Source organism: Culex pipiens, unplaced genomic scaffold (assembly GCF_016801865.2).
Source record: "Culex pipiens pallens isolate TS unplaced genomic scaffold, TS_CPP_V2 Cpp_Un0003, whole genome shotgun sequence".
NCBI classification, from domain to species: Eukaryota; Metazoa; Arthropoda; class Insecta; order Diptera; family Culicidae; genus Culex; species Culex pipiens.
The window spans coordinates 307,068-334,234 of record NW_026292820.1 but is presented as its reverse complement, the minus strand read 5'-3'; the positions used below and the strand labels follow the sequence as shown (position 1 = coordinate 334,234).

The 27,167-nt window shown below is 39.6% G+C and overlaps 1 protein-coding gene across 6 annotated transcripts in view; it reads left to right on the top strand.

The window, feature by feature from the left end:
- The window catches only part of LOC120430797 (protein kinase 4-like), an 85,911-nt gene that overhangs the window by 4,899 nt on the left and 53,845 nt on the right, over positions 1 to 27,167 (top strand). The window contains exon 1 of one of the 6 annotated variants that reach the window (XM_039595918.2): positions 22,057 to 22,209. The exons of the other annotated variants lie outside the window; for them this stretch is intronic. Within the exon in view, the coding sequence (XP_039451852.1) occupies positions 22,204 to 22,209 (6 nt within the window). The 5' untranslated portion in view covers positions 22,057 to 22,203. Of the gene's footprint in view, positions 1 to 22,056; positions 22,210 to 27,167 lie in introns of those variants that run through there. 6 annotated transcript variants of the gene reach the window in all.

The window sequence follows — 27,167 nt, the reverse complement described above, 5'->3', positions numbered from 1 at the left end:
TAGATATGATGTTAGGAACAATGTTTTATTAGACAAGAAAGAATAATAAAATACTTTCCTCTACCCTTTCTTCCTTTTACTGAAAAAAGTAATGTTTATGAACAAATTTTCTAAAATCACTCGAAATCAATACACAAACAGTTTCATTTAGGTTTGTATTGTGTTCAAATGATAGGTTTTTGTCCATAGGTTAAGGTGCATTATCAATATTTGACTAAAATTTAAGTTTTTGGCTTCTCCCAAGCGAATTTATGTCGATAAAATAGCTCATTTTCCCCAGTAAAACTAATACATGCAGCTTACCCGAGCATGGGTAAATAACAAGGGAAATGCGTAATAATACCTTTCCCTGGTATCAATACCAGATTTTGGTATTCCTGGACCCTTTAAAATTTGTCTTAAAGATTATGCAAGAGCAAAATGTGGTATCATACCAATTTAAGGTATTGTTTTGATATTGCAAAATTGCAGAATTTGCCAAGGTCGAACACCACATTTTGATATTCTTTTGGCATTAGCATTAGCATTCATCTGAAACTGTGGAAAAATTTTGACCAATTTTGACAAAATAATTAATTTTGCGCTAAAATGATGTCTCAAAGCGAATGCTTTCATTGAAAACCGGAAATTTCAAACTTGATTTTAAACATTTTTGATAAACCCCCAAAGAAATGACTTGAAATTGTGGAAAATTTTCTATGTCAGGATGGCACATTTTGGTATTATTTTGGTATTAAAGTGTTTTATCAAATTCCTCTGAAACTATGGGAAAATTTTGACCAATTTTGACAAAATAATTAATTTTGCGCTAAAATGATGTCTCAAAGCGAATGCTTTCATTGAAAACCGGAAATTTCAAACTTGATTTTAAACATTTTTGATATACCCCCTAAATGACTTGAAATTGTGGAAAACTTTCTAAGTCAGGATGGCACATTTTGGTATTATTTTGGTATTAAAGTGTTTTATCAAATTCCTCTGAAACTATGGGAAAATTTTGACCAATTTTGACAAAATAATTAATTTTGCGCTAAAATGATGTCTCAAAGCGAATGCTTTCATTGAAAACCGGAAATTTCAAACTTGATTTTAAACATTTTTGATAAACCCCCCAAAGAAATGACTTGAAATTGTGGAAAATTTTCTATGTCAGGATGGCACATTTTGGTATTATTTTGGTATTAAAGTGTTTTATCAAATTCCTCTGAAACTATGGGAAAATTTTGACCAATTTTGACAAAATAATTAATTTTGCGCTAAAATGATGTCTCAAAGCGAATGCTTTCATTGAAAACCGGAAATTTCAAACTTGATTTTAAACATTTTTGATATACCCCCTAAATGACTTGAAATTGTGGAAAATTTTCTAAGTCAGGATGGCACATTTTGGTATTATTTTGGTATTAAAGTGTTTTATCAAATTCCTCTGAAACTATGGGAAAATTTTGACCAATTTTGACAAAATAATTAATTTTGCGCTAAAATGATGTCTCAAAGCGAATGCTTTCATTGAAAACCGGAAATTTCAAACTTGATTTTAAACATTTTTGATATACCCCCTAAAAAAATGACTAGAAATTGTGGAAATTTTTCTAAGTCAGGATGGAACATTTAGGTATTATTTTGGTATTAAAGTGTTTTATCAAATTCCTCTGAAACTATGGGAAAATTTTGAACAATTTTGACAAAATAATTAATTTTGCGCTAAAATGATGTCTCAAAACGAATGCTTTCATTGCAAATCGGAAATTTCAAAATTGAAGAAAATTGAAGAAATGACTTGAAATTGTGGAAATTTTTCTAAGTCAGGATGGCACATTTTGGTATTATTTTGGTATTGAAAGGTTTCATAAAATTCCTCTGAAACTATGGGATTTTTTTTATAATATTTGACGAGATAATTAATTTTGCGCTAAAATGACTGGAAACCCAAAAACGTTAAAGCTGATTTTAATTTTTTTTAAAACGTTGAAATTTCTCTAAGTCGGGATAACCAAATACTTTGAAAAATAAAAAATATTGAAATTTGGTGAATTTCAATCCAGTTTCATTTTAATAACCTTTATTTTTCAATCTTGTTATTTTTCAGAATCTTCAAGAACTTCAAGCACAGGCCGTCAATGACAAATGCATTCGATGTGGTGAAGAATATCACTAAGAACAACATGGAATCATCAGGTGAGTAGATTTGGCGGTTGCATATGGATCATTTCCGTTTTTTCACTAACTGCAACTGCTGCACTAAAAATGGTATGAAAATACCATATTTTGGTATTACTTGTGCAAATACCAGCGACCAAAATGTGCCCTTGGTTGCTCAGGTATAGATGGTAAAATACCATGAAATCATACCAAAATCATGTATGTGGAAGACCACAGGAATACCAAAATCTGATTTTCCAAGGGCGCGGGAATACTTAAAAATAAAACCATGGCAATACCAAGTTTTAGTATTCAAGCAATGTTCAAAAATTTAGAAGACCTCAACTTGGTATTGAAATGATTTTATTTTGAGGTATTATTTTACCCTTGGAGTAACATGGTTTGGTATTGTTGTGCCCTTCCACATACAAGACTTTGGTATGATTTCATGGTATTTTACCTTTTATTACTGGGCAACCAAGGGCACATTTTGGTCCCTGTTATTTGCCCAAGTAATACCAAAATTTGGTATTCCCGTGTTATTTACCCCTGCTCGGGTATAGGAAATTTACAAAATGGTATTATTTGATATTTTAAAGGCCCGTGGTGTAGGGGTAAGCGTGGTTGCCTCTCACCCAGTCAGCCTGACTGTTTTTTCTCACTATGGCATTTTTCGAAACGAGATTTGTCTGATAACGCCTTCCGTTGGACGGGGAAGTAAATGTTGACCCGGTCTAACCTAGGTGTTAGCTCAATCCAGGTGTAGGAGTCGTCTCCCTGGGTCCTGTCACGGTGGAGTCGCTGGTAGACAGTTGTACTAACAATCCACAGGTCGTCAGTTCGAATCCTCCGATGTTTGCAACTGCCTCAACAATCAAACCTTCGGACACCTAGTTTCGAGTAGGAGTAGGTGCTGTAGAGCGAAATTTTTTTTAAAGATAGGGTACGTTATCCATTAGTGGACCCCTTCCCTATAGTGGCCCCTCTGAAGGGTTTTTCAAGCGTGTTTTTGTCTACAAATAATTTATTTGGCATGTTCAGCATCATTTAAAACAATGTTGACTGACATTGAAATATCCTTTTCGCCAAAATAAGTGTTTTCAGTTCGAAATCTAAAATCAGCCATGACCACTAGCATTTGTACAACGAAACAGCATTTCTGGATTTGTTTTTTTTAAAGGTCCAATAAACCAAATTTCCAGTTTTTGCTTTTTGGGTGTTTTTGAAATTGCCTTGAGTCAGGGGTATTAAAAAACACCCAAAAAGCAAAAACTGAAAATTTGGTTTATTGGACCTTTTCAAAAAAAAACTCCAGATTTCTTTTTTATGATTGAATTATGTATCCAATCATTTTTTGACAGATTATTTCACTTCAGTAAGTCAAAATAATATAAGTTTAAGGAACTTTACTAAATAAAACGAAGAACGCTCAATTTCGAGCAAAATTAAGGGGGGTCCAATATAGGAATAAGAAAATTTTAACATTTCCAAAAGTGGACCCCTGTTTATTTTGATAGTAAATAACTTTTCTGGGGTTAAATATATGAGACGAGCACATGGAGTCCCTTAGGGGGATTGCTACATAGGGCGGCACACGTATCTACCCGGAGATTTCTCACACAAAAACAAACATTTCATACTCACGTGAACCATACTAATTTTCAAACAAAGACTAATATTTAAGCAGTTCTCTCAGATTTCGGTCATTCGATTTGTTCGGCCCAATCGGCCAGTCCCTACGTTGTGTTCTAACTTCTTGCGGGACTGCCGGAACCAACAATTTACGAATGACGGCGGAGCTTCAGGGACGATGGCGGACGAAGACGATTCTTACCGTAAATGAAACACGGTGATTCTTTGGTCTCCGAGAGGCCTGATCGGACCCGTGAATTGGCCTACCTCGAACCGCGCTCACCTGAGTTTTAATCCTCCGTTCGTTGGACGTCTATTCTACGTTGTGTTTTCGTCGTGTGTTGTGTGTTTGTGCGTTGTGTCGTCCTCTGTGTGTTCCGTTCCTTTCCTTTCCAAAACTCCTTCCAAATCCTCTTGTTGGGTCGCGGACCCTATTATGACATAATTTTGTATTACCCCCGGTCACGCAGTGTTTCCCTCATTGACCGCTGGGAGCGCTAGTAGGTTGACAGTACAGATTGTCACGTTTGTTATTGTTTATCTTCGTGATGTTATTTCTGTGATTTAGATTTAAGATTTCGTATTTTGTATAACTGTGAAATAAAGTTCTTCTGTGTTGAACCTCCGAGGTGGCCTCTCGGAGACCAAAGAATCACCGTGTTTAATTTACGGTGAGAATCGTCTTCGTCCGCCATCGTCCCTGAAGCTCCGCCGTCATTCGTAAGTTGTTGGTTCCGGCAGTCCCGCAAGAAGTTAAAATACAACGTAGGGACTGGCCGATTGGGCCGAACATTGATAGTAGGGTCCGCGACCCAACATATTATCAATGTTCGGCCCGATCGTCCAGTCCCCTACGTTGTGCATTACTGCGGGGACGTACGGAACAAGAAACGAAACGAATATTACGACGGCGGACGAAGACACCACTGGGAGGACGGTACAACAAAATGAAACACGGTGACTTTCTTGGTCCCGATGAGACGACCAGTCTCAACGGGTGTCAAAACGCAACAGAACATATATTTTCACAAATATTACAAACAACATTCAAAACAATAACAAGTCAAGCAGACGTCAGTTGCCACCACTGACGTCTCTTTCGCACTCACCCCCCCGTGGGGGGGGGGGGGGTGATAAATAATCTCCGATAATAGGGTCCGCGACCCAACATACCGGTCCCCTAAAATGGCACATTTTACCACGAACTTCTTCGCACGACTACTTGCTGTTGCTGCTCCGGTCCCCATGAAGTCCTCTGCTTCGCTACCGCCATCTTCCTTTTGCGCGATAGGCATTCTTCGATGGTTTCCACCTTCAGCAGCAATGAATAGGCAGCCACTGTGTGTCCGGAAGCTGCCGGCCTTGTCTCCGGTCAATTCATAACTGGGTCCGATTTGACCGAACGCGGGAAAGGCTCTGTGGCCCCAGACTTGACTCGCGAGCACAAGCCTTGAACGCCGGATTACCTTAGGTCCGACACCGGGAACCAGCAGTGCGACGGGGGGTGATAAATAATCTCCGATAATAGGGTCCGCGACCCAACACGATTTTTTTTGGTATTTTTTAATCCGACTGAAACTTTTTTGGTGCCTTCGGTATGCCCAAAGAAGCCATTTTGCCATTTTTTAGTTTGTCCATATAATTTTCCATACAAATTTGGCAGCTGTCCATACAAAAATGATATATGAAAATTTAAAAATCTGTATCTTCTGAAGGATTTTTTTTTTATCGATTTTTTTTGTCTTTGGCAAAGTTGTAGGTATGGATATGGACTACAAAGCAGTTCTCTACGGAATCGGTCTTTTTTCTTTAATTTTAATTTTTGTATTTTTTAATCCGGCTGAAACTTTTTGAGTGCCTTCGGTATGCCCAAAGAAGCCATTTTGCATCATTAGTTCGTTCATTTAATTTTCCATACAAATTTGGCAGCTGTCCATAGTGTTTTTTTGCATAGTGTTTTTTTGCAAATCAAGTTGTAGTGAGAAAAAGTGAAATAAAAAATCACCATTTTTTTTACCGTGCATCATTTTTTTTCAGTGTAGTCCATATCCATACCTTTGAACTTTTTATTTAGATTTTAAAACTTTCAATAATTTTAAGAACTTTTAGGGGTAATAAATTAAGGGAAAAACGGGGGGATTTGTTTTAACGTGTATTTGTGTACGTTACTTGCATGCATGCAACGCTTTCTGATTTCTGTAGAAAAATTGTAAACTTTATTTTTTTTATATATTCAATTATTGTTTGAAATTAGTAGCATCTTTTTTTATTGCTTTTTTCACTTTTTTGGTCAATTTCAATTTTGATCTCCATGACACTTTGATTTTTGAATCTTATCTTGACGTATCGTCGCTTGTGTGCTATCTTGTGACACGTCTGCTGTAAAAAGATTTTTTTTCTGTTTGAGTATTAAGACACGGAATCCTGATTACGAGGACTATTGTATCGTGTTACCCATTTTTACTGTTATTAAGCATTTCTAGATCTATAACACAGTCCCTGTTGGAGAGTCAGGTTGACTTCCACTGAACCAAACTCAAACAATCATCAATGACCGGGGGTCATTTGTTGAGGGTTTAGGTAGACTGAGCGGAGAGAACTTTCTCCCAGAACTTTCTCTCTAGCTAGGGTTGAAAACATCGCACTAGGTTCAGCGATCGTACGAAACAGAACTAAACTTAAGTTGGAAAGGTTACGGGGTGACCGTCGCGCCCGCGGCGCGGCGCTTGTATATTTTGTACAGTCCTAAGAAATAAACGTTCAATTTAGAATTCGTGTAGTTTACGATAATTCGCGTGTTTTATTTATTGCGGTGACCACGAAACCGTCATTTGGAAGCCCGGGGAGTTGTTCCCGCGGACTTATTGGACCTCCTCAACCAGTGTGTGTGCGCGCAGATGGATCTGCGCCCAATCTATCATCGGTGTATGTTGGGACCTACCAACGGAACCACGGACCACTTATCGAAGGCAAACAGGTCCCCAACATAATGGTCCTTCGAACCGGATGTTGGGGAACCACCGGAGGACACTGGTTGAAGGACTTGGACACGCGAAACGGTTCGTACTACCTGGAGTTGGACTTTTCGCCATTTTGCGCGCTGGATGGATAGCGCCATTTCAACTTGGCTGGGCTGGACAAAGGTCATTGTCCAGCAGAACCTTTCTTCGCGGACTACAAATGGAGTGCACGGTGTGCACAGCGACCTGGAATTGAACAACAAAACACGAGCGAGCAGACTTCCAACTCACCAAGCAACACGTCGCGCTCGCTGGAACTTGGTTCGGCCACTCACACGGTTCGTCTTGGCTGGAAGCTGACCACTCAAGCTGGTCTGCTTCGGGATGATGGAGTTACACTGGCTTCTGGACATGCTACCGATTAGGAGGACACACCTGTTTCCAAAGGTAATTATTTATAAACATCGGTATATGTCGGCCGAAGCCGTGCACAATCACTCGCTAACACCACCAAAATCTCTTCTCGAACCAACACTGCTGAGCCACACGCCCGCTACACATCACTTCGTCGTCGGCACGGCTTTTTTCGGAGCTGAAACGCTCATCTTCTGGTGCACGGTTGCACTATCCCGGTCGCGAACATCCATCAACATCAATTTGAACCAATTAACCATCGATGATCGGTGGCTGCAAGGATCGCCGTGACGTAATCGGTCGTCATATCACCAACACGGATTCAACGCGACGACGTCATCAACGATCGGCGAACCGTCGCCACGTATTGTTGTCCAGGGTGAACACCATCACAAACCGTGACGTCAGGACGACGTCATCACTCAGCTGTTGCAGAGGAACAACTCGGATAAACAACCCTATCAACCGGAGCTGCACTTGTGACACGTCACGAGATTCGCCAACGTGTCTGTGGCAACACGTTTGGACACTTCACCAACGCAGCTTCAAGGAACACAACACGTACCGTTTGAAGCGAAACCTACTTTTCCAGGTAAATAAAATAGAACGGTATATGTCGCCGAGGCTTGGACTCTACTGCGGAATATTACACAACATTTTTCTATTCCTTGCTGTGATACCACACCAACACCAACAACTCGCATTCGGCGCTGAGTCATCGTGATCGTCAACCGACCACGCAGAACGTCGCTGGGACGATCGATCACACTCGAGCCGACGAACACGGATGCTGTCTACTCACAACGTGACGTCATGGTGTCGTCACTGCGAGCGAGACGACGGCAGCACAAGCTGGGATTATCGTGGTGTCTCATTCTAGCCACTACGGTTCAGCAAACAATCGGGGCCTGCAACGGACAGCTTGTACACGGCAAGACGAGCGATGGTTCGCTGGGAGAACAAATGGAACTCACACCAGCTCACACTGTTGGACGACCGGCGATCGAGTGATCAGCTGTTACGGTCGTAGATGTGAGTCGTCTTCGTCAGGGTTGCTGATACCGGCACGCGATCAACTTTGATCTTCACGGAGCGAGATCTGATTCAGCATGCAACAACGGCGATTGGTTGGACGGTGTAACTGATCGGAAATCATCCGGGACGACCATACACCATGAAGAGGCTGCACAACTTTAGGTTTCTTAAGGTAAACACACTCAAAAGTATATGTCCGCCGAAGCCGGACATCGGTCGCTACACCCTAAAAACCTTAATCCTCTTCCATGTCACTGCACGGTCAACCAATACATTGCTGGCACGCATACAACTTTCTGGAGTTGACCACTGCCAACTGGTGGTAGTGCTGCTGGCGGTCATCTACACACATCGTTCGGGACAAATCATCATCTTACGTGACGTCATCGGGACGTCGGCTAACGGTATTGATTGACGACGATGGTTATCGTCGCGATGGGAAACTTGACGAGCAGGTGCAAGTCAGCGTGTGGGTCATCGGATGTCGCTTATGCCGATACACGATCCGCACCATTCATGGTTTTGAGTGCAGTCGTGGACAGACTGCGGAGGAACGGAGTACGGGTTATGGTCTCAACCCAATTGTGCAGTCAGGGAAGCACTGCAAACTTGTGGATCAACCATTCACAAACCCACACCTGAGCGCGGCGTCAACGGGACGTTGCCATGTGCGGCGTAACCTGGGTCGGCAGTTGGAACACAGCCGATCTCACATCGTGTTCAAGCTTTGGGGGTGTCGAGGATGCACACCTTGGGGAAGCTGAACGGAATCAAGGACGGCCGGCAGTTGGAACACTGCTGCCCATTCAAGGAGGATCACAATCTGCGAAGCGCCAAGGACGCGTGCTTCGGAGTTTCATCATTTGGAGGTCCAAAATAGGGACAAATACCCTACCAACAAACTCGCATCGAATTCGGAATCGACGGCAGGGTCGTCGGTAACTGGTGTTTTGGACCAAAATACAACAGTACGGTGCTTTGGTGTGCACACAACTACGCTGGCAGGGTCAGCGCATACAGCCACACGGAGCTGGCATCAGTTGGATTGTGTACTTCTACGACGTGTTACTGTAGCCACGGACGGCTTCGGGCAGCAGCACTCTACACGCGCTACTCTAGGCAGGGTCTAGGGGTCGGAGCGCAAAGAGGATCAATCGATCAGCTGTAATCATCGGTCGCAGTTGGTGGTGGTAACGGATGTGTTGCGGTTTTGGTCCGGCAAGGAGATCGCAAGCACATCTACAAACAACAACAGCACCGGCAGGCGAACAGCGATCGCACACGATCGCACAAATCAGCTGGCAGTACTTGGACGTACGACTCGGTGGTGGAATACACATGGCATCGGGATTAGGCTGGTCATGGGGATCGGTTCGCAAGGTTTTCTGCGCACTCTTCATGCAGCAATCGAACAGCTGATCAGCACCAACACACATCTACGCTGCGATCTTCGATGGTGGGTGAGCCACGATAGGCATCGTTTGCTCACGAAAACAATTTCTGACAAAATTTGGATAGACGATCTGATCGTCGGGTTAGGGTAAAAAGCGAATCATTGACCAAGCAAAGCTTACAAAATAGGAATAATGTATGACTACGAACACTTTTAGGACACACAAGCTCATGTTTGGTTGCGCTTCGGGAACAAACAACACAAATTAGGACACATTTTTGTACCATTTACTCCCACACTCTTGAGCTTCTTGTGATGCTTTTAGGTTCAGAAATTCGGGGAATTTCAGGGTGGGTGAGAATGTTGGAGAGTCAGGTTGACTTCCACTGAACCAAACTCAAACAATCATCAATGACCGGGGGTCATTTGTTGAGGGTTTAGGTAGACTGAGCGGAGAGAACTTTCTCCCAGAACTTTCTCTCTAGCTAGGGTTGAAAACATCGCACTAGGTTCAGCGATCGTACGAAACAGAACTAAACTTAAGTTGGAAAGGTTACGGGGTGACCGTCGCGCCCGCGGCGCGGCGCTTGTATATTTTGTACAGTCCTAAGAAATAAACGTTCAATTTAGAATTCGTGTAGTTTACGATAATTCGCGTGTTTTATTTATTGCGGTGACCACGAAACCGTCATTTGGAAGCCCGGGGAGTTGTTCCCGCGGACTTATTGGACCTCCTCAACCAGTGTGTGTGCGCGCAGATGGATCTGCGCCCAATCTATCATCGGTGTATGTTGGGACCTACCAACGGAACCACGGACCACTTATCGAAGGCAACCAGGTCCCCAACAGTCCCTATTGAGAGGGAAAGTGCTGTTCCATCCAGATGCTGTAAACTCCTTTCCTTGTGCCTTGTGCGCTATGCATCGCTAGAACCGCGGTGACAATTTTTTAGTGTCATTTTTCAAGCTCTTCCCAGCAGCTAGTATTTGCCGCGCGGGGTCTTGTAAAGACAATTGTTTTTTTGCGGCGCTACTCTTGCGGTGTTCCCTTTGCTCTGATCTGGACAATGCGACTGGACTGCAGTGCAATACCGATCGGCTGGGCATTATTTACATGCGAAGACACGAGGAAAGTATTTTGGGAAGAGCCGCAAAGGAATATCCCAAGATTGATCACATGCTAGAAGAGAACGTGAAGCAACCGTTTTATACTCATACGGTTGCTGCTACCTCTGAACTTAAACCTGAGGCTGCCACCCTGAGAAGAACCCATGACTTTCCGCTTATGAGGCGAAACCCGTAACCATTCGGCCACAGGAGGTTGGCCTGTAAAAAGATAGGACGTGTCACAAGATAGCACACAAGCGACGATATCTTGCCAAAAATAAAGAGATTAACATTTTTAACAAAAATGTTATCTTTGTACCGCATAGCTTGTTGTAATTACAAAAGTAAAATGTAGGACTTGAAACAGGAAATAAACCCTATATCATCGCTTTTTTATCATCGGCCTATCAGCACATTAACCTTAAACTTCAGCTTACATAAATTTTATTTGACTGTTTAAAAGCAATAAATAGCTCCAATAAGAGATAGCCAGCAGCTCTCTTTTGTTTATTTTTCTGAAAACAGTGTTTTAATAGCGGAAAACTGCGAAAGTGATAAGAATTGCTCGGAATGCTTAGTGTGCTGAAATGAGTACATTTCCCCTACATCCACGGAAGAAATTAAAAGTTCAAATTGTAGTTTTTGATAAGTACTATCAAGTTTATTAATTTGCTAGAAACTTCATGAGCTTGTTTTAAAAAAATTAAATTTTCTCTATTACAAGTTTCTGCTCGAACCTAGGAGTCCGAAGGCTTGAATGGGGAGAGCACCCAATCCTCTGTCTACTCCAAGGAACCTCCCACCCCAGGGTTCGAACTGACGACCATTGGATTGCAAGTGCAACCGCCGCCAGCGATTCCACCGAAGCAGGCTTGGTTTGGTGTGCTGTTTGTACGTATAGCGTGGAGACGACTCCTACACCTAAAATGACTTAACGGCCTAACAACAACCAAGGCCGGGACCGACGTTTTACTTCTCCATCCGATGGAAGGTTGGAGCAGATGGGAATCGAATCCATGATTACCGCTTACAAAGCGGACAGCGTAACCATTCATCTAGGCCTGCTGCCACATGAGTCCCATTATAAAGTAGAAAAGGATACACAAAATTAGATGAAATGTGGGTTAAAACTTCTAAACTCTATATGTATTTGCACGTGCTTAGCGGAAGTAGTTTTTGAAGTCTCTTTTTAAAGAGTAGGCTATATTGTAACTCTAGAAAGATACAAAGGAGTAGTTGTAGAACGGAGCATCAAAATAATGTTCTAGATTTTGAAATATTAAGATTTTTTTTATAGGAAATAATACAAAAATAAATGTGAGTTGACAATACCAATTTCTTTGCATAAGTCCAGCGCTCACAGTGGACGTAAGTGAGCGTAATTCAATTATACTTTTTTATCGATTTTATACAGCAGAAAAAGCGCACACAATTTGGAGAGAGAGTGAGCGAATGAAGCTGGCAACTTTTTTTCCGTCGGAAATTATCATTATATTTTTTCTCCCAGAGTGGAAAAAATCTCTCATACTACAGAAGGGAGCAACGTATACATCCACAAATACTAGCGTAGTCATTTACATCGGATTTCTTTTTTTTCGCACTCAGCGGCTACCAACTACCCAAGCAGAATTGCAATTTCCCCTTTTCCCAGCCATCACTTGCCACGAGTAGTGTGGTTATTGGATGGTTTTGTCTTGCATGCCAAGAATTTTTTTTTCTCCAAAATTCTAGCCATTTTTCAATTACTGACGTGAAAGAACTAAATTTTATTGTATGATGTAAAAATCGAATTATCAAATTGTTAGACCGTTAGCAAATATCTTTTAAAATTTATGTTGCCCCCCAAAATTGGCGAATGACCACGCTCCATACGAATATTTGTTTTGTATGGAAATTTTCCACGATGGAGGAGGGTGGTTGAGATTTCCAAAAAAGTGTCCACGTCTATCTTGACATAGCCAAAAATTGATGTAAGTGCGACAACTGGTCAAAGGGATTTCAGGTCAGAACGCGTTTGACACTGGAACGAGCTCGACTCCCGTAAAAATTTTCGGTTATAACTCGGCACTCCAGCAACCACCAGCAAACCAAACCAAACTTCACCAAACTTTACTAAACACATGAATGTTTGACATCAAATTCCATTGAAGAAGCGTTTTTCGGAATTGCAAAAAATGTTGTAAGCAACTCGTTGCAAAACTTGATTTTTTCAGCACTCGTCGTATTTATCCAACTCGGTAAACCTCGTTGCATAAATGTACAACTACATGATAAACTATGATAAACTACTATTTTGAAACCTTTGACAACTTTGTATCTTATTAAAAAAAACACTTTAGTTTGTGGTCTGTGTGTTTAGTATTATGAAAAACTAGTATAAGTTTCCTTATTTATGTAGAACTTTACGAAACATGAGTTTTTCAAACAACCATCGTTAGAAAATTGTTTTTTTTGTGTTAAAAGAACATCAACTAAAAATTTTCCAATAAAAACCGTTATCTTTTTGGAGTAGAAAATATCGTTTCGGGACAAAACCGTCAGATAATCCAGATCGGTCCGAAACCAGAGTGGCCGCTCGGGGGACACTTTTCCGATGGTCAAATAGAGGATAAAAATACATTTTTTTTTGCAACTTCTCACTGAGAAGTCGATCTGAGCCTGAGCACTGAGCCTCGAGTCGATCTGGCTCGAGATCGAGCCTGAATCGAGTAGAGGCTCGAGCCAAAATTCTCAGTGGATTGAAGCGTCCAAATCCGTTCACTACAGCCCGATTTAGACACTATAGTATGAAATATTTAAATTTTATTCTCAAATAATCCAATAACTTTGCTAAGAAACCCATACAATTCTACTTGGTCAGTTCAGTGCAAAATGTAAACATTTCATACTATACCTTTGTAATCATTGTCAAATCAATTTAGATTTGCATGTGTTTTCTCCTGTTATACAGTCTCTTGAAGATATCAGACAACTCTGGACGCGACAACTTCGAACCACAAACCGAAGAAGCCGGTAGAAAGAAAAGTGACCGCATGTTCTGCCATGTATAACTACATATACACGAGAATACATCCGGCGTTCGAAGAACCGGTTTTCTGCCTTTGCTGCATGATTGATTAAAAACGAATTCTAAAATCGCTCGTTTTGGATTCCCGAATTGATTATTTTGGAGCGAAGAATGAAACGATGTTGGTTAAAGAAGTTTTATTTCAACATGGTACAAGAAAGTTTTTGGTTGATTTTACATCGATCATTACTCTTAATTTAACGGCTCATGTTATACCATAACTGTATGGGTGAATATCACTCAGTTTTCGTGGAATTCTGAGTGAAATTCACTCAAATCTGACAGATACCCCCTTTAGTCATTTCTGAGTAGGTTCGGTTTTGACGAAAACTGAGTGATTTCGAACGTGCGTGTACGTTTTCGGTCAAAAATGACCTCTCGAAAAATCAACCTTTAAGTTTATTTTTTGAAATTGCTCGAAAAGTACCTACCTAAATTTCCTCGATTCCCTCGAAGAAGTATAACTGTTGTTGTAGTTTTACTTGTTTTGACCATATCTTTGTAAAAAGCAAAGTTATCCACTTTAAAGACCATGGGTCTTTTGTGGTCTCTGTTGCAAGTTTCTGCTCATTTCTAGGCGTCCGAAGGTTATGTGTGATGAGTCACCCAAAACCTCTTTTACGCAAATGGACCGACGTTATACTTCCCTATCCGATAGAAGGCGTGGTCAGGAAAATCTCGTCTCGAAAAAATGCCACCGAGTCCGTCTGGGATTGAACCCAGGCCTTACTGGGGTTTAGAAGCTACCACGCTAACCACTAAACCACCGGACCGACCCATATCTTTGTATTTGAGCATTATTTTAAATTCATTTGCCCAATGTAACTCACACTAAACTTTAGAGTCTAAAGAGTGAGAGATTGGGTCAATTTTCAAACGATTTGCATTAAAGTAGAGATTATCAAATTCCAGCATATTGTGGGAAAATGTTGGTAAACTGTCTAATAAACTATCGAAACTATCTTACAATGTTATCCAAAAAGTAATTTTAATTGTTTTCGTTATTAAGAAATATCGAAAGGTGTATAGTTTTTTGATCCGAAGACTATCAATAATTATTACAACCAGTCATCTACCATTTTGTTCTTTTGCTACATAAATATTTATACATAAAGCAGCATAGCCTAGTGCTGTTGTTGGGTCTCGAGCGCTCGGAAGTGAGGTTTGAGTAGTGAGTGAACCGATTGGATTGGGAGCTGGCTGTGAAATGAGTTGAATAATGACGTTTTCGTTTTAAACCTGTGCCGGTGAACAGCCTCGGACATAGGAAGAAGCAAACAAAAAAATATCACTTTAAGATGAAATTCTTATCTTGTGGGCTTTATTGGAAAACATAAATTGGTGTAATTTTCACATGCTTTGAACTAACGCAAAAATATTACTAGATCTAAAAAAACTAAATTTTTGCGTTACGTAATAAAAGAACGCTCCCTATTCAATCACTTCTGAGTCAATGCTGGTTAAAAATAATTATTGACTGAAGAACTATTCTGTACCAAACCCGGAAATGGATTTTATTCGTATTTTTTTTATATGGCTCCAACCTTGTGGGGGCCTTCCCTATGACCAAACAAGTCTCCATACGATTTTGGCAACTTTCCATACAAAAGTGATACGGTTGAGATTTCCAAAAAAGTGTCCACGTGGTTTGTAGATGGTCCCTATTAGTGACAATTGCTAAAAAAAAATCAAAATGATCAGAAAATTTAACGAATGTTTAATTTTTTTAACATTAAAAATCGGACCATTAGTTGTTAAGACAGTTAAGAAAATGGAGGGTTGTTTCCATAAAACTTCAAAATTTCAATGGAATCAATTTGAAATGCATTCCCTTTATCCCAAACCTTAAAAAAACTATTCTTTAGCATCTTGACATTTATTTTTCATATGTCAAAATGTCAAAATATTTACACTGAAACCCCGATGGTTTGACCACAGGTTTGACACCAATTGTTGCCAAACGAACGGGGTCACTTTTCAGGTTGACACCCCCTTACACAAAGCTTACACAGCTTACAGCTTACTGCCAAACGTTTTGTTTGATAGAAAGTGTGAGTCCCGTGCATAAAGTGACAGATCGTCACTTTTAGTTTGACTTTGTCAAACCAACGGGGTACAAACAAAAAAGGCAATGTTTTATTTTTACAATGCCGAAAAAAAACAAAAGTGATGTTCACTTTCTATGTAACGAGGTACAGCAATGAACAATTTGTATAAAAAGATTTTTGTCAATATATTGTTAGCGAACTAAACTTTTATCTCCAAACAAAAACATTCAGCCATGATGGAAGACGTCACCTGAGAAAATCAGAATGTATCCTTCAAAAAATGGTTTTCTTTGTGTTGTTTGTAAAAGCATTTTGCATAATCGTGAGTAACCCTTTAATGGGCAACTTTTTGTTTCGAATTCCATTGCTGGTCATTTTGAAACTTTTGTTCTACGGAAAACTTTACTTCTCTTGTTTTATGTTTTTCTTGATTTATTTTTAGTATTATAATTTACGTTAATCTTGTTTAGTTTATGTTTGTTTCTGATAATATTTGGCTTACTCTACCATCTCCTATGATTAGCTTTTGCCTATTTAGTTTTTTCATGTTTTTACAGTCACTTTTTTCAATTTTTTGCTTTTTTTTCACATTTTCTACTATATAACGATACCATTATCATTTAAGGCCGTTGCAAATATTTTTAAAATTTTAAACTTCCAATCCCATCAGGCAAAACAGGGATCAGCGCGTATATAATGATAAATAAGTGGCATTTGGGTAAAAACAATTTTTCTTCCTCTTTTCCCGCGCGAAACAACGACGCAGGCCAAACACGATCGAAGCAGGCCTTGCCTCGCAAAGAGCAACGACGAGACTGGCCAGCTTCTTTCAAAATCACTTTTTTCTTCTTTTTCTCCCGCGCGAAACAACGACGCAGGCCAAACACGATCGAAGCAGGCCTTGCCTCGCAAAGAGCAACGGCGAGACTGGGCAGCTTCTTTTAATGTCACTTTTTTCTTCTTTTTCTTCCGCGCGAAACAACGACGCAGGCCAAACACGATCGAAGCAGGCCTTGCCTCGCAAAGAGCAACGGCGAGACTCTGCAACTTCAACCGCCTGTATCTCGGCTAAAACTCAACCGATTTGGATGATTCTTGTTGCACTTTTTCCAATGGTTCAAAGAGCCTGTGAAGTTGCATTTACAACTTTGTTGACCCCGTTGGGGCTACAAGTGTGAAAACAAATTTTTCATTCAAATGTTGATACCGTGGCCTGTAATTTCCATTTTTTAACTTTTTTATTTTTTTGCACCCCCCCCCCCTTGATTTTGATCACATTCGAGGGACATCAACTTAAAAAAATAAATTGTAAAAAAAAACTTCGAGGCATAGTCTGGTACAATAAAAAAATTACTGCATACTTATTTTCACATAATATACAGGAAATGTTTGTAAGAAACAGCTAAAGCTGACCCTAAAAAAAATACACTTTTAAAAACATTGACAAAGTTACATAAAACAAGTCAAACTTCCAAACGTTAAATTTTCATAAATTTTGAGAGTTCTTCTTTCCAATGCTTTTTAAAGAACTAAAATCTAAAAAAAATGTTTCGGAAAGTTTTGCTTATCAATTGCATGTGGACATCATAGTGTTATAGCCGATATAAAGAATATTATCCGGACTATGGTAAGAAATCAAGGGTTGGCTTGTAACATTTTTCTCTGTGATGGCAATAATTATAAAAACCCGATTTAATCCCACCTGGGGTGAGATAGAGCCTTTCTTACTAAAGAATATAACAATTCATAACATCGACTCTGTTTATTTATAACGTCAGCACAAAAGAAAGTCTTATGATGAAAGCAAAGTATTATAAATGATATGTTTTCCAAAAGAAATAAAAAACGCAATTTTCCCAAAAAGATTTTTTTTAATCGTACATATTTTTAATCAAACAAGCGTTTATGACAAACGCGAGCATAGCCAGCTTCCCATGCGCCAGTGACAACGCACACCGCGGTTTTGGTTTTCTAGCTTCGGTACGTGTGTTGGTAGTTGAAAACTTTGAAAACGATATAAACGATGAAAAGCTTGGAAAACTCCTATTGGAATCCAATGAACCCTATTAAGAAAATTTTCGAAATCACGAAAAAATGAAGTCTACTTCTAGGCGATTTTAGGAGCACACAGAAAACAAATTGATTGTAGCCGGATGAATGTCCTATGTCACAAATTTTTTTGCATAAACATTGGACAGTTATGCAAAAACGGACAGGGCAAAAGAAAAAAAAAAGCTACGACATCTCACATATTGTAGGAAACATCGGTAGACAGGCTACTACAAAACGAGTATAAGTCGAGCCACAAAATATATGCGCCAGCATTCTCGCGCCAGTATTCGAAGCTCAACTTGACAACTTGTCGACTTGGCGACGAAGCGTCGAAAATCGATGCAGTGTGATTTTTTTTAGAAATTTCGGATAAAATCAGAAATGAAAAATGTTGGCGAAGGTCACCAGGTGGGCTTTTACCTTTTTTTTAGGGATTTTTTTTTCTTATGGTAGGTTAATCAAACGGCTCTAACTACAGAACCATATTATGAATCTGGATGAAAATTTGGGAGGTTGTAGAGCTCGAAAAATGCAATTTTTGAGATAAATAAAAGATATGAAAATGAAAAAAATTGACCATATTTTCATTTAAAAACTGTGTATTTTGTTGAAAGTCTTGGCCGCATCCAAAATCAGATGGATATTTCGAAATTTGCGTGGCAACTCGCTCAGGTTCAGCACACTAGCTTTCATCTGCATTCAGAAGAATCGAAATCGGATATATGGGAGCTGAGAACGGCGCGACACAAAATTTTGCAAAATTTTGCCACATACGAACATTACTCGACCTCCACGGAATTTATTTTCTCAAAATTCGAGGGTTCGAGATAGACGAGTTCTGTCAAGGTGAATCGATAGAGCGTCGAAAATCGATGCAGTGTGATTTTTTTTAGCGATTTTTCGGATTAAAATTCATGCTGAATCGACATATTTACGAAGCTGGAAATGGCGTCCAGCCTTAAAGTAAAACCTATACCTTTCTTTAGTAAGAAAGGCAAAAAGGTCGATTTCTCATTTTATGAGAAAAGAGCATAATAAAGTGACACACGTTTTGTGCAGTTTTGAAAACGAAGGAATATTCCAAAGCATCTGAAATAATTAAATAAGTTCAGAATCACATGAAACCTGAAATGACATTTTGGATTAGTTCGATTAGCTTTTTGGCGATCAAACAATTTGAACAGACATTTCTCGAAATGGATTAGTCATTTTTATATAGCACGACCTGTTCAGCCTCATTGCGATCTCATTTCGTGAATAATCGACTGGGTCATCGCAGACGTGGTCTCGAAAAAAGCTCCTGCCGACGACACGGTATTGGATTTATTGCAGCAGTTTCAAAGAGAGATGGGAAAAATCAAATTGGCGTGGTTTTGGTTACAACGCAATGCAATGCTACACCAAAAGATTACGTTGTTGTTGTTGTTGATTTTAATAGGGGAACTTTAACCCTATGGGTCATTCGCTCCCGTTGGTAAAAAATTAAATAATCACGAACCAACGGCTTAACGGTGGATGTTTGTCAAATATTTATTGGATATTGTGATCGACGATCCCGGTAAATCCAAGTGTGGATCATTACTCCCGGTTTGTCTGAGCCAGTTTTAAGGTTTTCTAGATTCACACTGAAGCAGAAGGATTTTTTTTGAAATAAAGAAAAGTAACTTAAAGATTCCTTTAGTCACGTTACCTGCTGCTACGTTCCCCTTGTCCTTGCTGCTATATAGGGAAAGTCGATACTGGCTGTCGATGCTGTTGCGGGTGTACATGTGCGAAGCATTGAGCGGATGATGATGGTGGTGGTGGTGGTATGCCGTGGTGTTTAACGAGTAGACTGGTTCAAATTTATGCTCAGTGGATGCACTTCGGAGTGGAACAATGATTGAGCGTTAAAACAATCCAATCACCCCTTTTGTTCTTTTCCCCTTTTAAAGAACAAAAGTTCAATGGGGAGAGCGATTGATATTATGGCGGTGTAATATTATTGTACAACTGAAATAAAATATTATATATCACATTTTGAGCTTGCTATCAAGTTTTGCTGGACAAATCGCACTGTTGTGATCGTTGCAGGGGCATGCTAACGGCAGCCATCTTGGAGGGTTGAGATATTATGCATTATGTGCAAATATTTGGTGCGCAGATATTATTTGCAAGGGTGGAGAATTTGGTGCAAAGTGTGCAATATTTGCAAGGGTGGAGAATTTGGTGCAAAGTGTGCAATAAATATCGCGCGCAAACTGCACACAGTAAAAACAAAAAATATCATTCATTACATTTTAATTATTTTTTGTATATCATGAATTCAGAATAACTGTAATGAAAATCAAATTACACAGTAGTAAAGTTGAACGTTTCATGTGATAAACATAGAATTTTAAATGAGTTTATCGGCCCGATGTGCTCTTAACGATCCCAATGTTTGCAGTTTGTTTTGCACAAAAACATCACCTCAAAACCATAAACTGTCTTTTAAACGTAAATTGCGGTAAAATTTTACAACAACAACAAATTGGTTTCTTCCCATGTTATGTCTGCAGTTTTTGTTTTTTTACAGTGCGCAGTTGATTTGTTTTGGTTCCGTAATGGACAGCTGTTCTTTTGTTCTGACTTTGTTTGGGTCCATAATTGACAGTTTGTGTAATGGACGATTATGGGTCAATGGGGAGGACACATTCGCTCAGAGCAAATTTGGAGCAACCTATGGCGAGAGTCGGTCGGATGGTAGATAGCTCTGTGAAGTGCAGCCAGCCAGCCAGCCAGCTTGAGTGTGTAGTGTGATCTGTTTCTTCCTCTTACTGTCTTATCCGCGGTGCCAAACCGACGAAGAAAAAAATATACATACACCGCAGTGTCTTTTGAAGACGGTTCCGGCAATGTTCATATGTTAGTGATGGTCTGGTCCGGTGTAGTGGTGTTCCTAACCAGAACGCTTAAAGTGTAGTAGTGAGCTCAACATTTTTTTAGGTAAAGCTAGATTGGTCGGCAGAGAGTTGGAATAAGCCTTCGGCATTCGATTTTGTTTGTGTGTCCGCTCGGTCCACTGTGGTTTAGTGCGAGTTAGTTTTTGGCCGTCTGTTATGTGGAGCAGCGCGCTGTCATCAAGTTCAGACGACAAGTTGCGAGTAATGTGATACGTGTTCGGTCTGGGTGGTGTGCAGTGTACTTGTACTGGGAGCAAAGAGAGTGGATTTTCTAAATGTGATTACCGTTGATGCAAAGGTATTTTCCGATGGTTAAGAAGAATTTTAAGTGATAACACTAGGAACAACGCTCCCCCGGCATCGTGTGCATGTGTCAATCCAAGATTTATTATGCGGCGAGTTGTGCTTGGCACCTCGTATAGGCCGCGGTGTTAAACCGTTATGTGTGCGTTAGCATCGTACGTCTCGTACAGAAAAAAAAAATGAGCTACACTTGTGCTGTGGTGATACACATGAAACGCTACATCGCTTCTGGTATGGTAACGGCGGAGCAGACAAACCTATTCGTAGAGAGCAAGTGATGCTTTGTATAGAAAAAACTTGCTAAAAGGAAGCAGAGGACAGAGACCCCAAAATGAACCAAAACCGTTGGTTTAGCGTGTCTCTCACAAATATTCTCTTAGCCGTGGCTCACAGCGAAGAAGTTTCATTCAGCAGTGTTCTTGCGTTTTTTTTCAGTGTGCTTAAGGGGATTCATTGCTATAAGAAGCGGCGTTATTCCGTAGTTAAAAATGAAATATTGAATTTGCATTAAATTGTGCAATTTTTTGCTTGCTTGCGAGTACATACATCGAACCGCTATTCAAATTTTCGGTAGTTCGATTTGCTTCACTATTGTACTTTTACCATCAAAACGTAGAAACAAGTACAGATGAAAATTTTTGCGAACCACCTTTTTTGCTTGGGAGTTATTTATTAATTCCACAGGTATAATTACGTTATGCGATGCTATTTTCATTTAAAAAAATCTACATAGCCATATATAAGCTGCTCAAAATGCTATGTATTTTGCTAGCTGCAAAAATAGCAATGTGCGTGTGAGATTTTTTTTGTCGTCAGCCACAAATACGAATTGGAGTAGAAGCAGCGGAAGAAACGAAATTAGATTTATATATACATTCAATGTATGCCGAAAATTGTGACCGGTCGAAGACAGCGACAACGACCACGACAATTCGGTAGGCACTGTCGTCGGAAGAGAAGACCAAAAAGTCACACAAGTGTCTTTGTAACACAGGAGTAGAAAGTTATAGTGACCACCGGACGAGAGTAGCTGTTTGTGTTTATGTTACTTGCTGCTCCCGAATGGATTAAGTGTTATAATTTGTCAATCGCGCGACGGAAAGATTCACTAATGAATCCAGAAATCGATGTTGGTAGTGTTACGAGAACATGTAGTATGCAAAAATAATTTGCACGGTAATCGCATTATAAAATGCGCGCGTGTGTGTGTGTGTGTGTGTGTGTGTGTGTGTGTGTGTGTGTGTGTGTGTGTGTGTGTGTGTGTGTGTGTGTGTGTGTGTGTGTGTGTGAAGCCAACGTGTTTAACAAGCGTGAGCAGCGTGTTTGTCGTTGGCCAGCCAGCATTTCAGAGTCAACGACGATCGAGGAACTTACGTCTGGGCACTTTCCGGTCATAGTGGTGCGCTTTCTCACAATGGGCATACTTCTTCAACGGTGAATAGTGGTGACTGCCAGGGACGACTGAACTGAACTGACAGTACCACCGGCCTAAGTCGAAAACTCCGAGAAGTGATGCCATGTCCTGTCCACATTGATGCAGCCACCTCTACCAATAGTTGGTAGTTGGGTGGGATCAGGGGAGGGGTCTTATGCTTTCTTTCTGATTTTTCAGTTCCAACACGAAGTAGATCGCTATGGTTAGATCAAAATATGTAAAATGTTTAAAAGTATACCAAAATCCGGGTAGCATCGGAGGAAAAATAGACTTAGGCCGTTGCAAATATGTTTTCAAAAATTATTAAAAAAAAAAAACTTGCATTATTTTCATTATTCAGACTCTTCGAAGAAAAGTTGTACAAAGTGTAAACTAACAGGATATCGTTACCAAATAAATTACAATTACAATTAAAAGCTGGATAATGTACTGCAAAAATGTAAAAAAAACTTCAAAAAGTAGCATGCAGTGCAATTTTTTTGTATTTTTTCGGGATGGTCTTGTTTTATTTGTTGCTGGTAAAACACATGAACCCCTTTTTTTAGAAGTGCTTAATCGGGGGTAGGGGCGTAAAGCGTTTGTTTTTTTTTAAACTTGTTATTGTGAATGCTGAATACTTTGAACTAGAAAAAAGTTCGAAAAATTTCTCAAGTAAAAAAACCGTTTGTGCCACTATTAGCAGATGAAACGAAGAATTTTGGCACAAAACGGGGGCGTAAATCGTGAAGCTTATAAAGAGGGTTAAGTGTTTTAAGCTTATTCTTCTATCTCCAGCTATCTTTTTGCGTTTCTCATGTTTTAATTTCAAGGTTTATGCTGCTATCAAAAAAATGCAAATCATCTGTGAATTTATAAAAAGACGAAATCTGTGGTATCAAAATTCTAAATTTGAATAAAAGTCTAAAGTATGTTACTTGATTAAAAATACAAAAATATACGTTAATCAATGTTTTTTTTAAACAATACAGATATTTTGCCATCTTTAGGTAAAAAAAATACAATTGGCAATCTCAAGCCTGATCTACATCGAGAAATTGCTGCGACTTGCGCTGCATCGCGATGACAGGAATGGACAAATTTCGTTCTAAATACGCAGACTTTCCTGCGAGTATCTACAATGGACTGCGTTGGTTGCTGTGATTTCCCATTTGGAACTGTCAACGCAGAAATCCTGCGAAAATTTTCATTTATTTCAAAATTTAGAACATGCGACCTGCGGTCTGCGTTTTTAGTACAGAATCGCAGCACCACAGCATTGTCATTGTAGTGGATCAGATTGATTTGCATGAGTTGAAAACTTGCGCTTGCATCTGCAATCCTGCGAGTTTCCTATTGTAGACCAGACTTAAAGCTTTCCAAAACAAGAAAATAATTTGATACGATAGCAAGCTAGATTTTATCACGACACTTTTGGGAAGGCGACCTATGAAATGTTGATATTAACACTAATTAACACAGCCAACATCAGTTGAGTAAAAATTGCCATTGAATTTCGCTAGTACTCTTCAAGGGAGTTCCCCTTAGGGGAAACAGGAAAAAAAATACTTTTAACCAGCGTGCTAAAAATGTTTTATAAGCAACACATTTAATTTTAATCGTTTCCTGCTGACCTTACCTATTTTTTTTATTTGTTTATTTGAACAACCTTTTTTATTGTTTGATTTCTTGGCCAATTGCAAAGGGAAATAGGGGAAATATACCCTTCTAATCAAACACCTATCTTCGCCATATGGAGAGTTTGATGCTCGATTAAAGCACCAAAAATGCAATTTAGGCTATAAACTTACCAGCAACAGCACCGCCTCGAGTATCGAGGTTTTTAAGCGAAAATGGCGTTCGAATGGTGAACGCCCGAAATGTCAAAATCACGCAGTGGTACCAACATTACGGAACAAGTGTGCCATGGTATGACAGCCACATTTTTTTTTTAATGTTGGTACCACTGCGTGATTTTGACATTTCGGGCGTTCACCATTCGAACGCCATCTTCGCATAAAAACCTGGATAGCATGACCTTTTGAAAAAAAAAAACTCTAGAACTGTCAATTGCGGTACCAAAACAAAGCAACTTTGCACTGTACAAAAAATATAGGCATAAAATTCGGAAAATACTCAATTTTGATGTTGTTCGTGTTGCAGGTAGCCTTAGTGTTAAGCACTATTTTAAAAATAAAATATATTATGATGTAGGGAGAGAGGGTGTAATATGCACCCCCGGGGCAAAATGCACCCCCAGCATTTCTCGATATTAGGACGAATTTTCCGGGGAAAAAATCATAGAAATTGGAAGCTTACCATTGTAAAACTATGCTGGAAAAGTTTGAGCATGGTAGGATAAAAACAGCCAAAGTTATTTGCAAAACTTTAAAATGTTGTGTTTTGATCTAATTTTTATTGAACTTCCAATATGATTTTTGGACAATATAAAAAGCATTTATTGATATTGTAAGTGTTTGTTTATATAGTTTTTATCACAATCTTCATTATTCTAAAGATAGATGAGTCCAAAACCATTAAACAATTATTTTTAATTGAATTTTATGTAATAAGCGTGGTCAGGGAAAAATGCACCGCTGCACGCCATGGCGGAAGGCAATTATTATTGAAATTGAATGTACCTAAAATGTTTTTTCGTGGAAAGGTAGCTAAGGGGGTCCCTTTTCGATATCTGTGACCTAAAAAATATTTCACCTAGGGATTTTCGTTTTTTTGTTATTTTCAGTTTTTTAACTGTATAAATGGAGGCGCACGGTACTTTTGGTTACTTTGCGGTTGCACAGCACCTCCCTAATCCTTTTAATTGCAATGGATACTGATCAAAGGGGTCGTCCATGAAATATTTCACAATATTTAAGGCCCCACCCACCCTTAAATCCCCCCCCCCCTCCCCCTAATTTATTTAACCAAGATAATAACATTATTTTTAGTATGCGGCGTCCATAAAGTATGGCACACTAAAATCAGCAAAAAATAACCCCCTCCCCCCTATGCCACACATTGTCACGGAACCCCCCCCCCCCCTTGAAAAGTCCGGCACGTTTTGTAATTTGTTTTTTTTACATTTTTACTTTCTTTTAGTTCTGAGTTCAATCAATGCCTTGTATCATGTTTGATTTATGAGTTAAGCTTATCAAACATCAAATAACTTTTTTGTAAATATTTTAAGCCTGAATTTTCATTTTTTTTCTATTTCCAGTACCCTTGGTATCCTTACACAGTTAGTTGCATATACCTAGCTCGACTAATTTCAGCACAACCGATAAGCAGAAAAAACAAAATTTACGGTTGATTTCGCTGACGAGTGTTAGGTAGTGCGATTCTCGGCATACTGCAAAATAAGTTCATTGTGTTTTTACTGGATAAGGTACAACAAGTGCATTATTTATATAAAACATTTGAAAAATCAGGCCTAAATAAATTAAATTATTCGCTCTACAGCATTGCCTTGTGGTTCTCGATTGCGAGATTTCTACTAGGTGTTCGAAGGCTTGATTGTTGAGGCAATTGCAAATCTCTTTTTACGCCTTAGCTTCCATCCAACCCGGAATTCGAACTGACGACCTTTAAATTGTGAGCCCAACTGCCTACAAGCGACTCCACCGAGACAGGACCCAGGGAGACGACTCCTACACCTGGACTGAGCTAACGACATAACCTTTAGGTTATACCGGGACCAACATTTACTTCCCCGTCCGACGGAAGGCGTGATCAGACAAATCTCGTCTCGAAATATGCCACCGGGACCATCTGGGATCGAACCCAGGCCGACTAGGTTAGAGGCAACCACGCTTAGCCCTACACCACGGTTGTAAAATATTTACATAAAGTAATTCGATGTTTAATAAACGTAACTCATAAATCAAACATGATACAAGGCATTAAGAAACAGAGTTGTTAATGATAGATATTATATACTTAAATCATTACTTACTTACTTGAATCATCAATCGTGATTTCAACAATAACAAAAATTAAAAACAAATCCTATAAAAATGATAAGCTGTTAAATTGAACTCAGAATTATAAAATAAATAAAAATGTACAAAAAAAAAAACAAGATTAGGGTACAAAACGTGTCGTACTTTTCAAGGGGGGGGGGGGGGGGGAAGGCGTAGTCAGCGTGACAATGTGTGGCATTGGAGGAAGGGGGTTATTTTTTGATGATTCTAGTGTGCCATACTTGATGGATGACGCCTCATACTAAAAATAATGTTATTGGCTTTGTTAAATAAATAAGGGTGATGAGGGGGAGGTGGTTGTAAGGGTGGGTGGGGCCTTAAATATTGTGAAATATTTCATGGACGACCCCTTTGATCAGTATCCATTGCAATTAAAAGGATTAGGGAGGTGCTGTGCAACCGCTAAGTAACCAAAAGTACCGTGCGCCTCCATTTATACAGTTAAAAAACTGAAAATAAAAAAAAAAACAAAAATCCCTAGGTGAAATATTTTTTAGGTCACAGATATCGAAAAGGGACCCCCTTAGCTACCTTTCCACGAAAAAACATTTTAGGTACATTCAATTTCAATAATAATTGCCTTCCGCCATGGCGTGCGCTGTGATGCTCTAGTGGTGACTAGTGAAAACTGCTTTTACCCGGTGCATTTTGCCCCATTGTTGTGGTGCATTTTGCTCCGTTGTTGTAGTGCATTTTG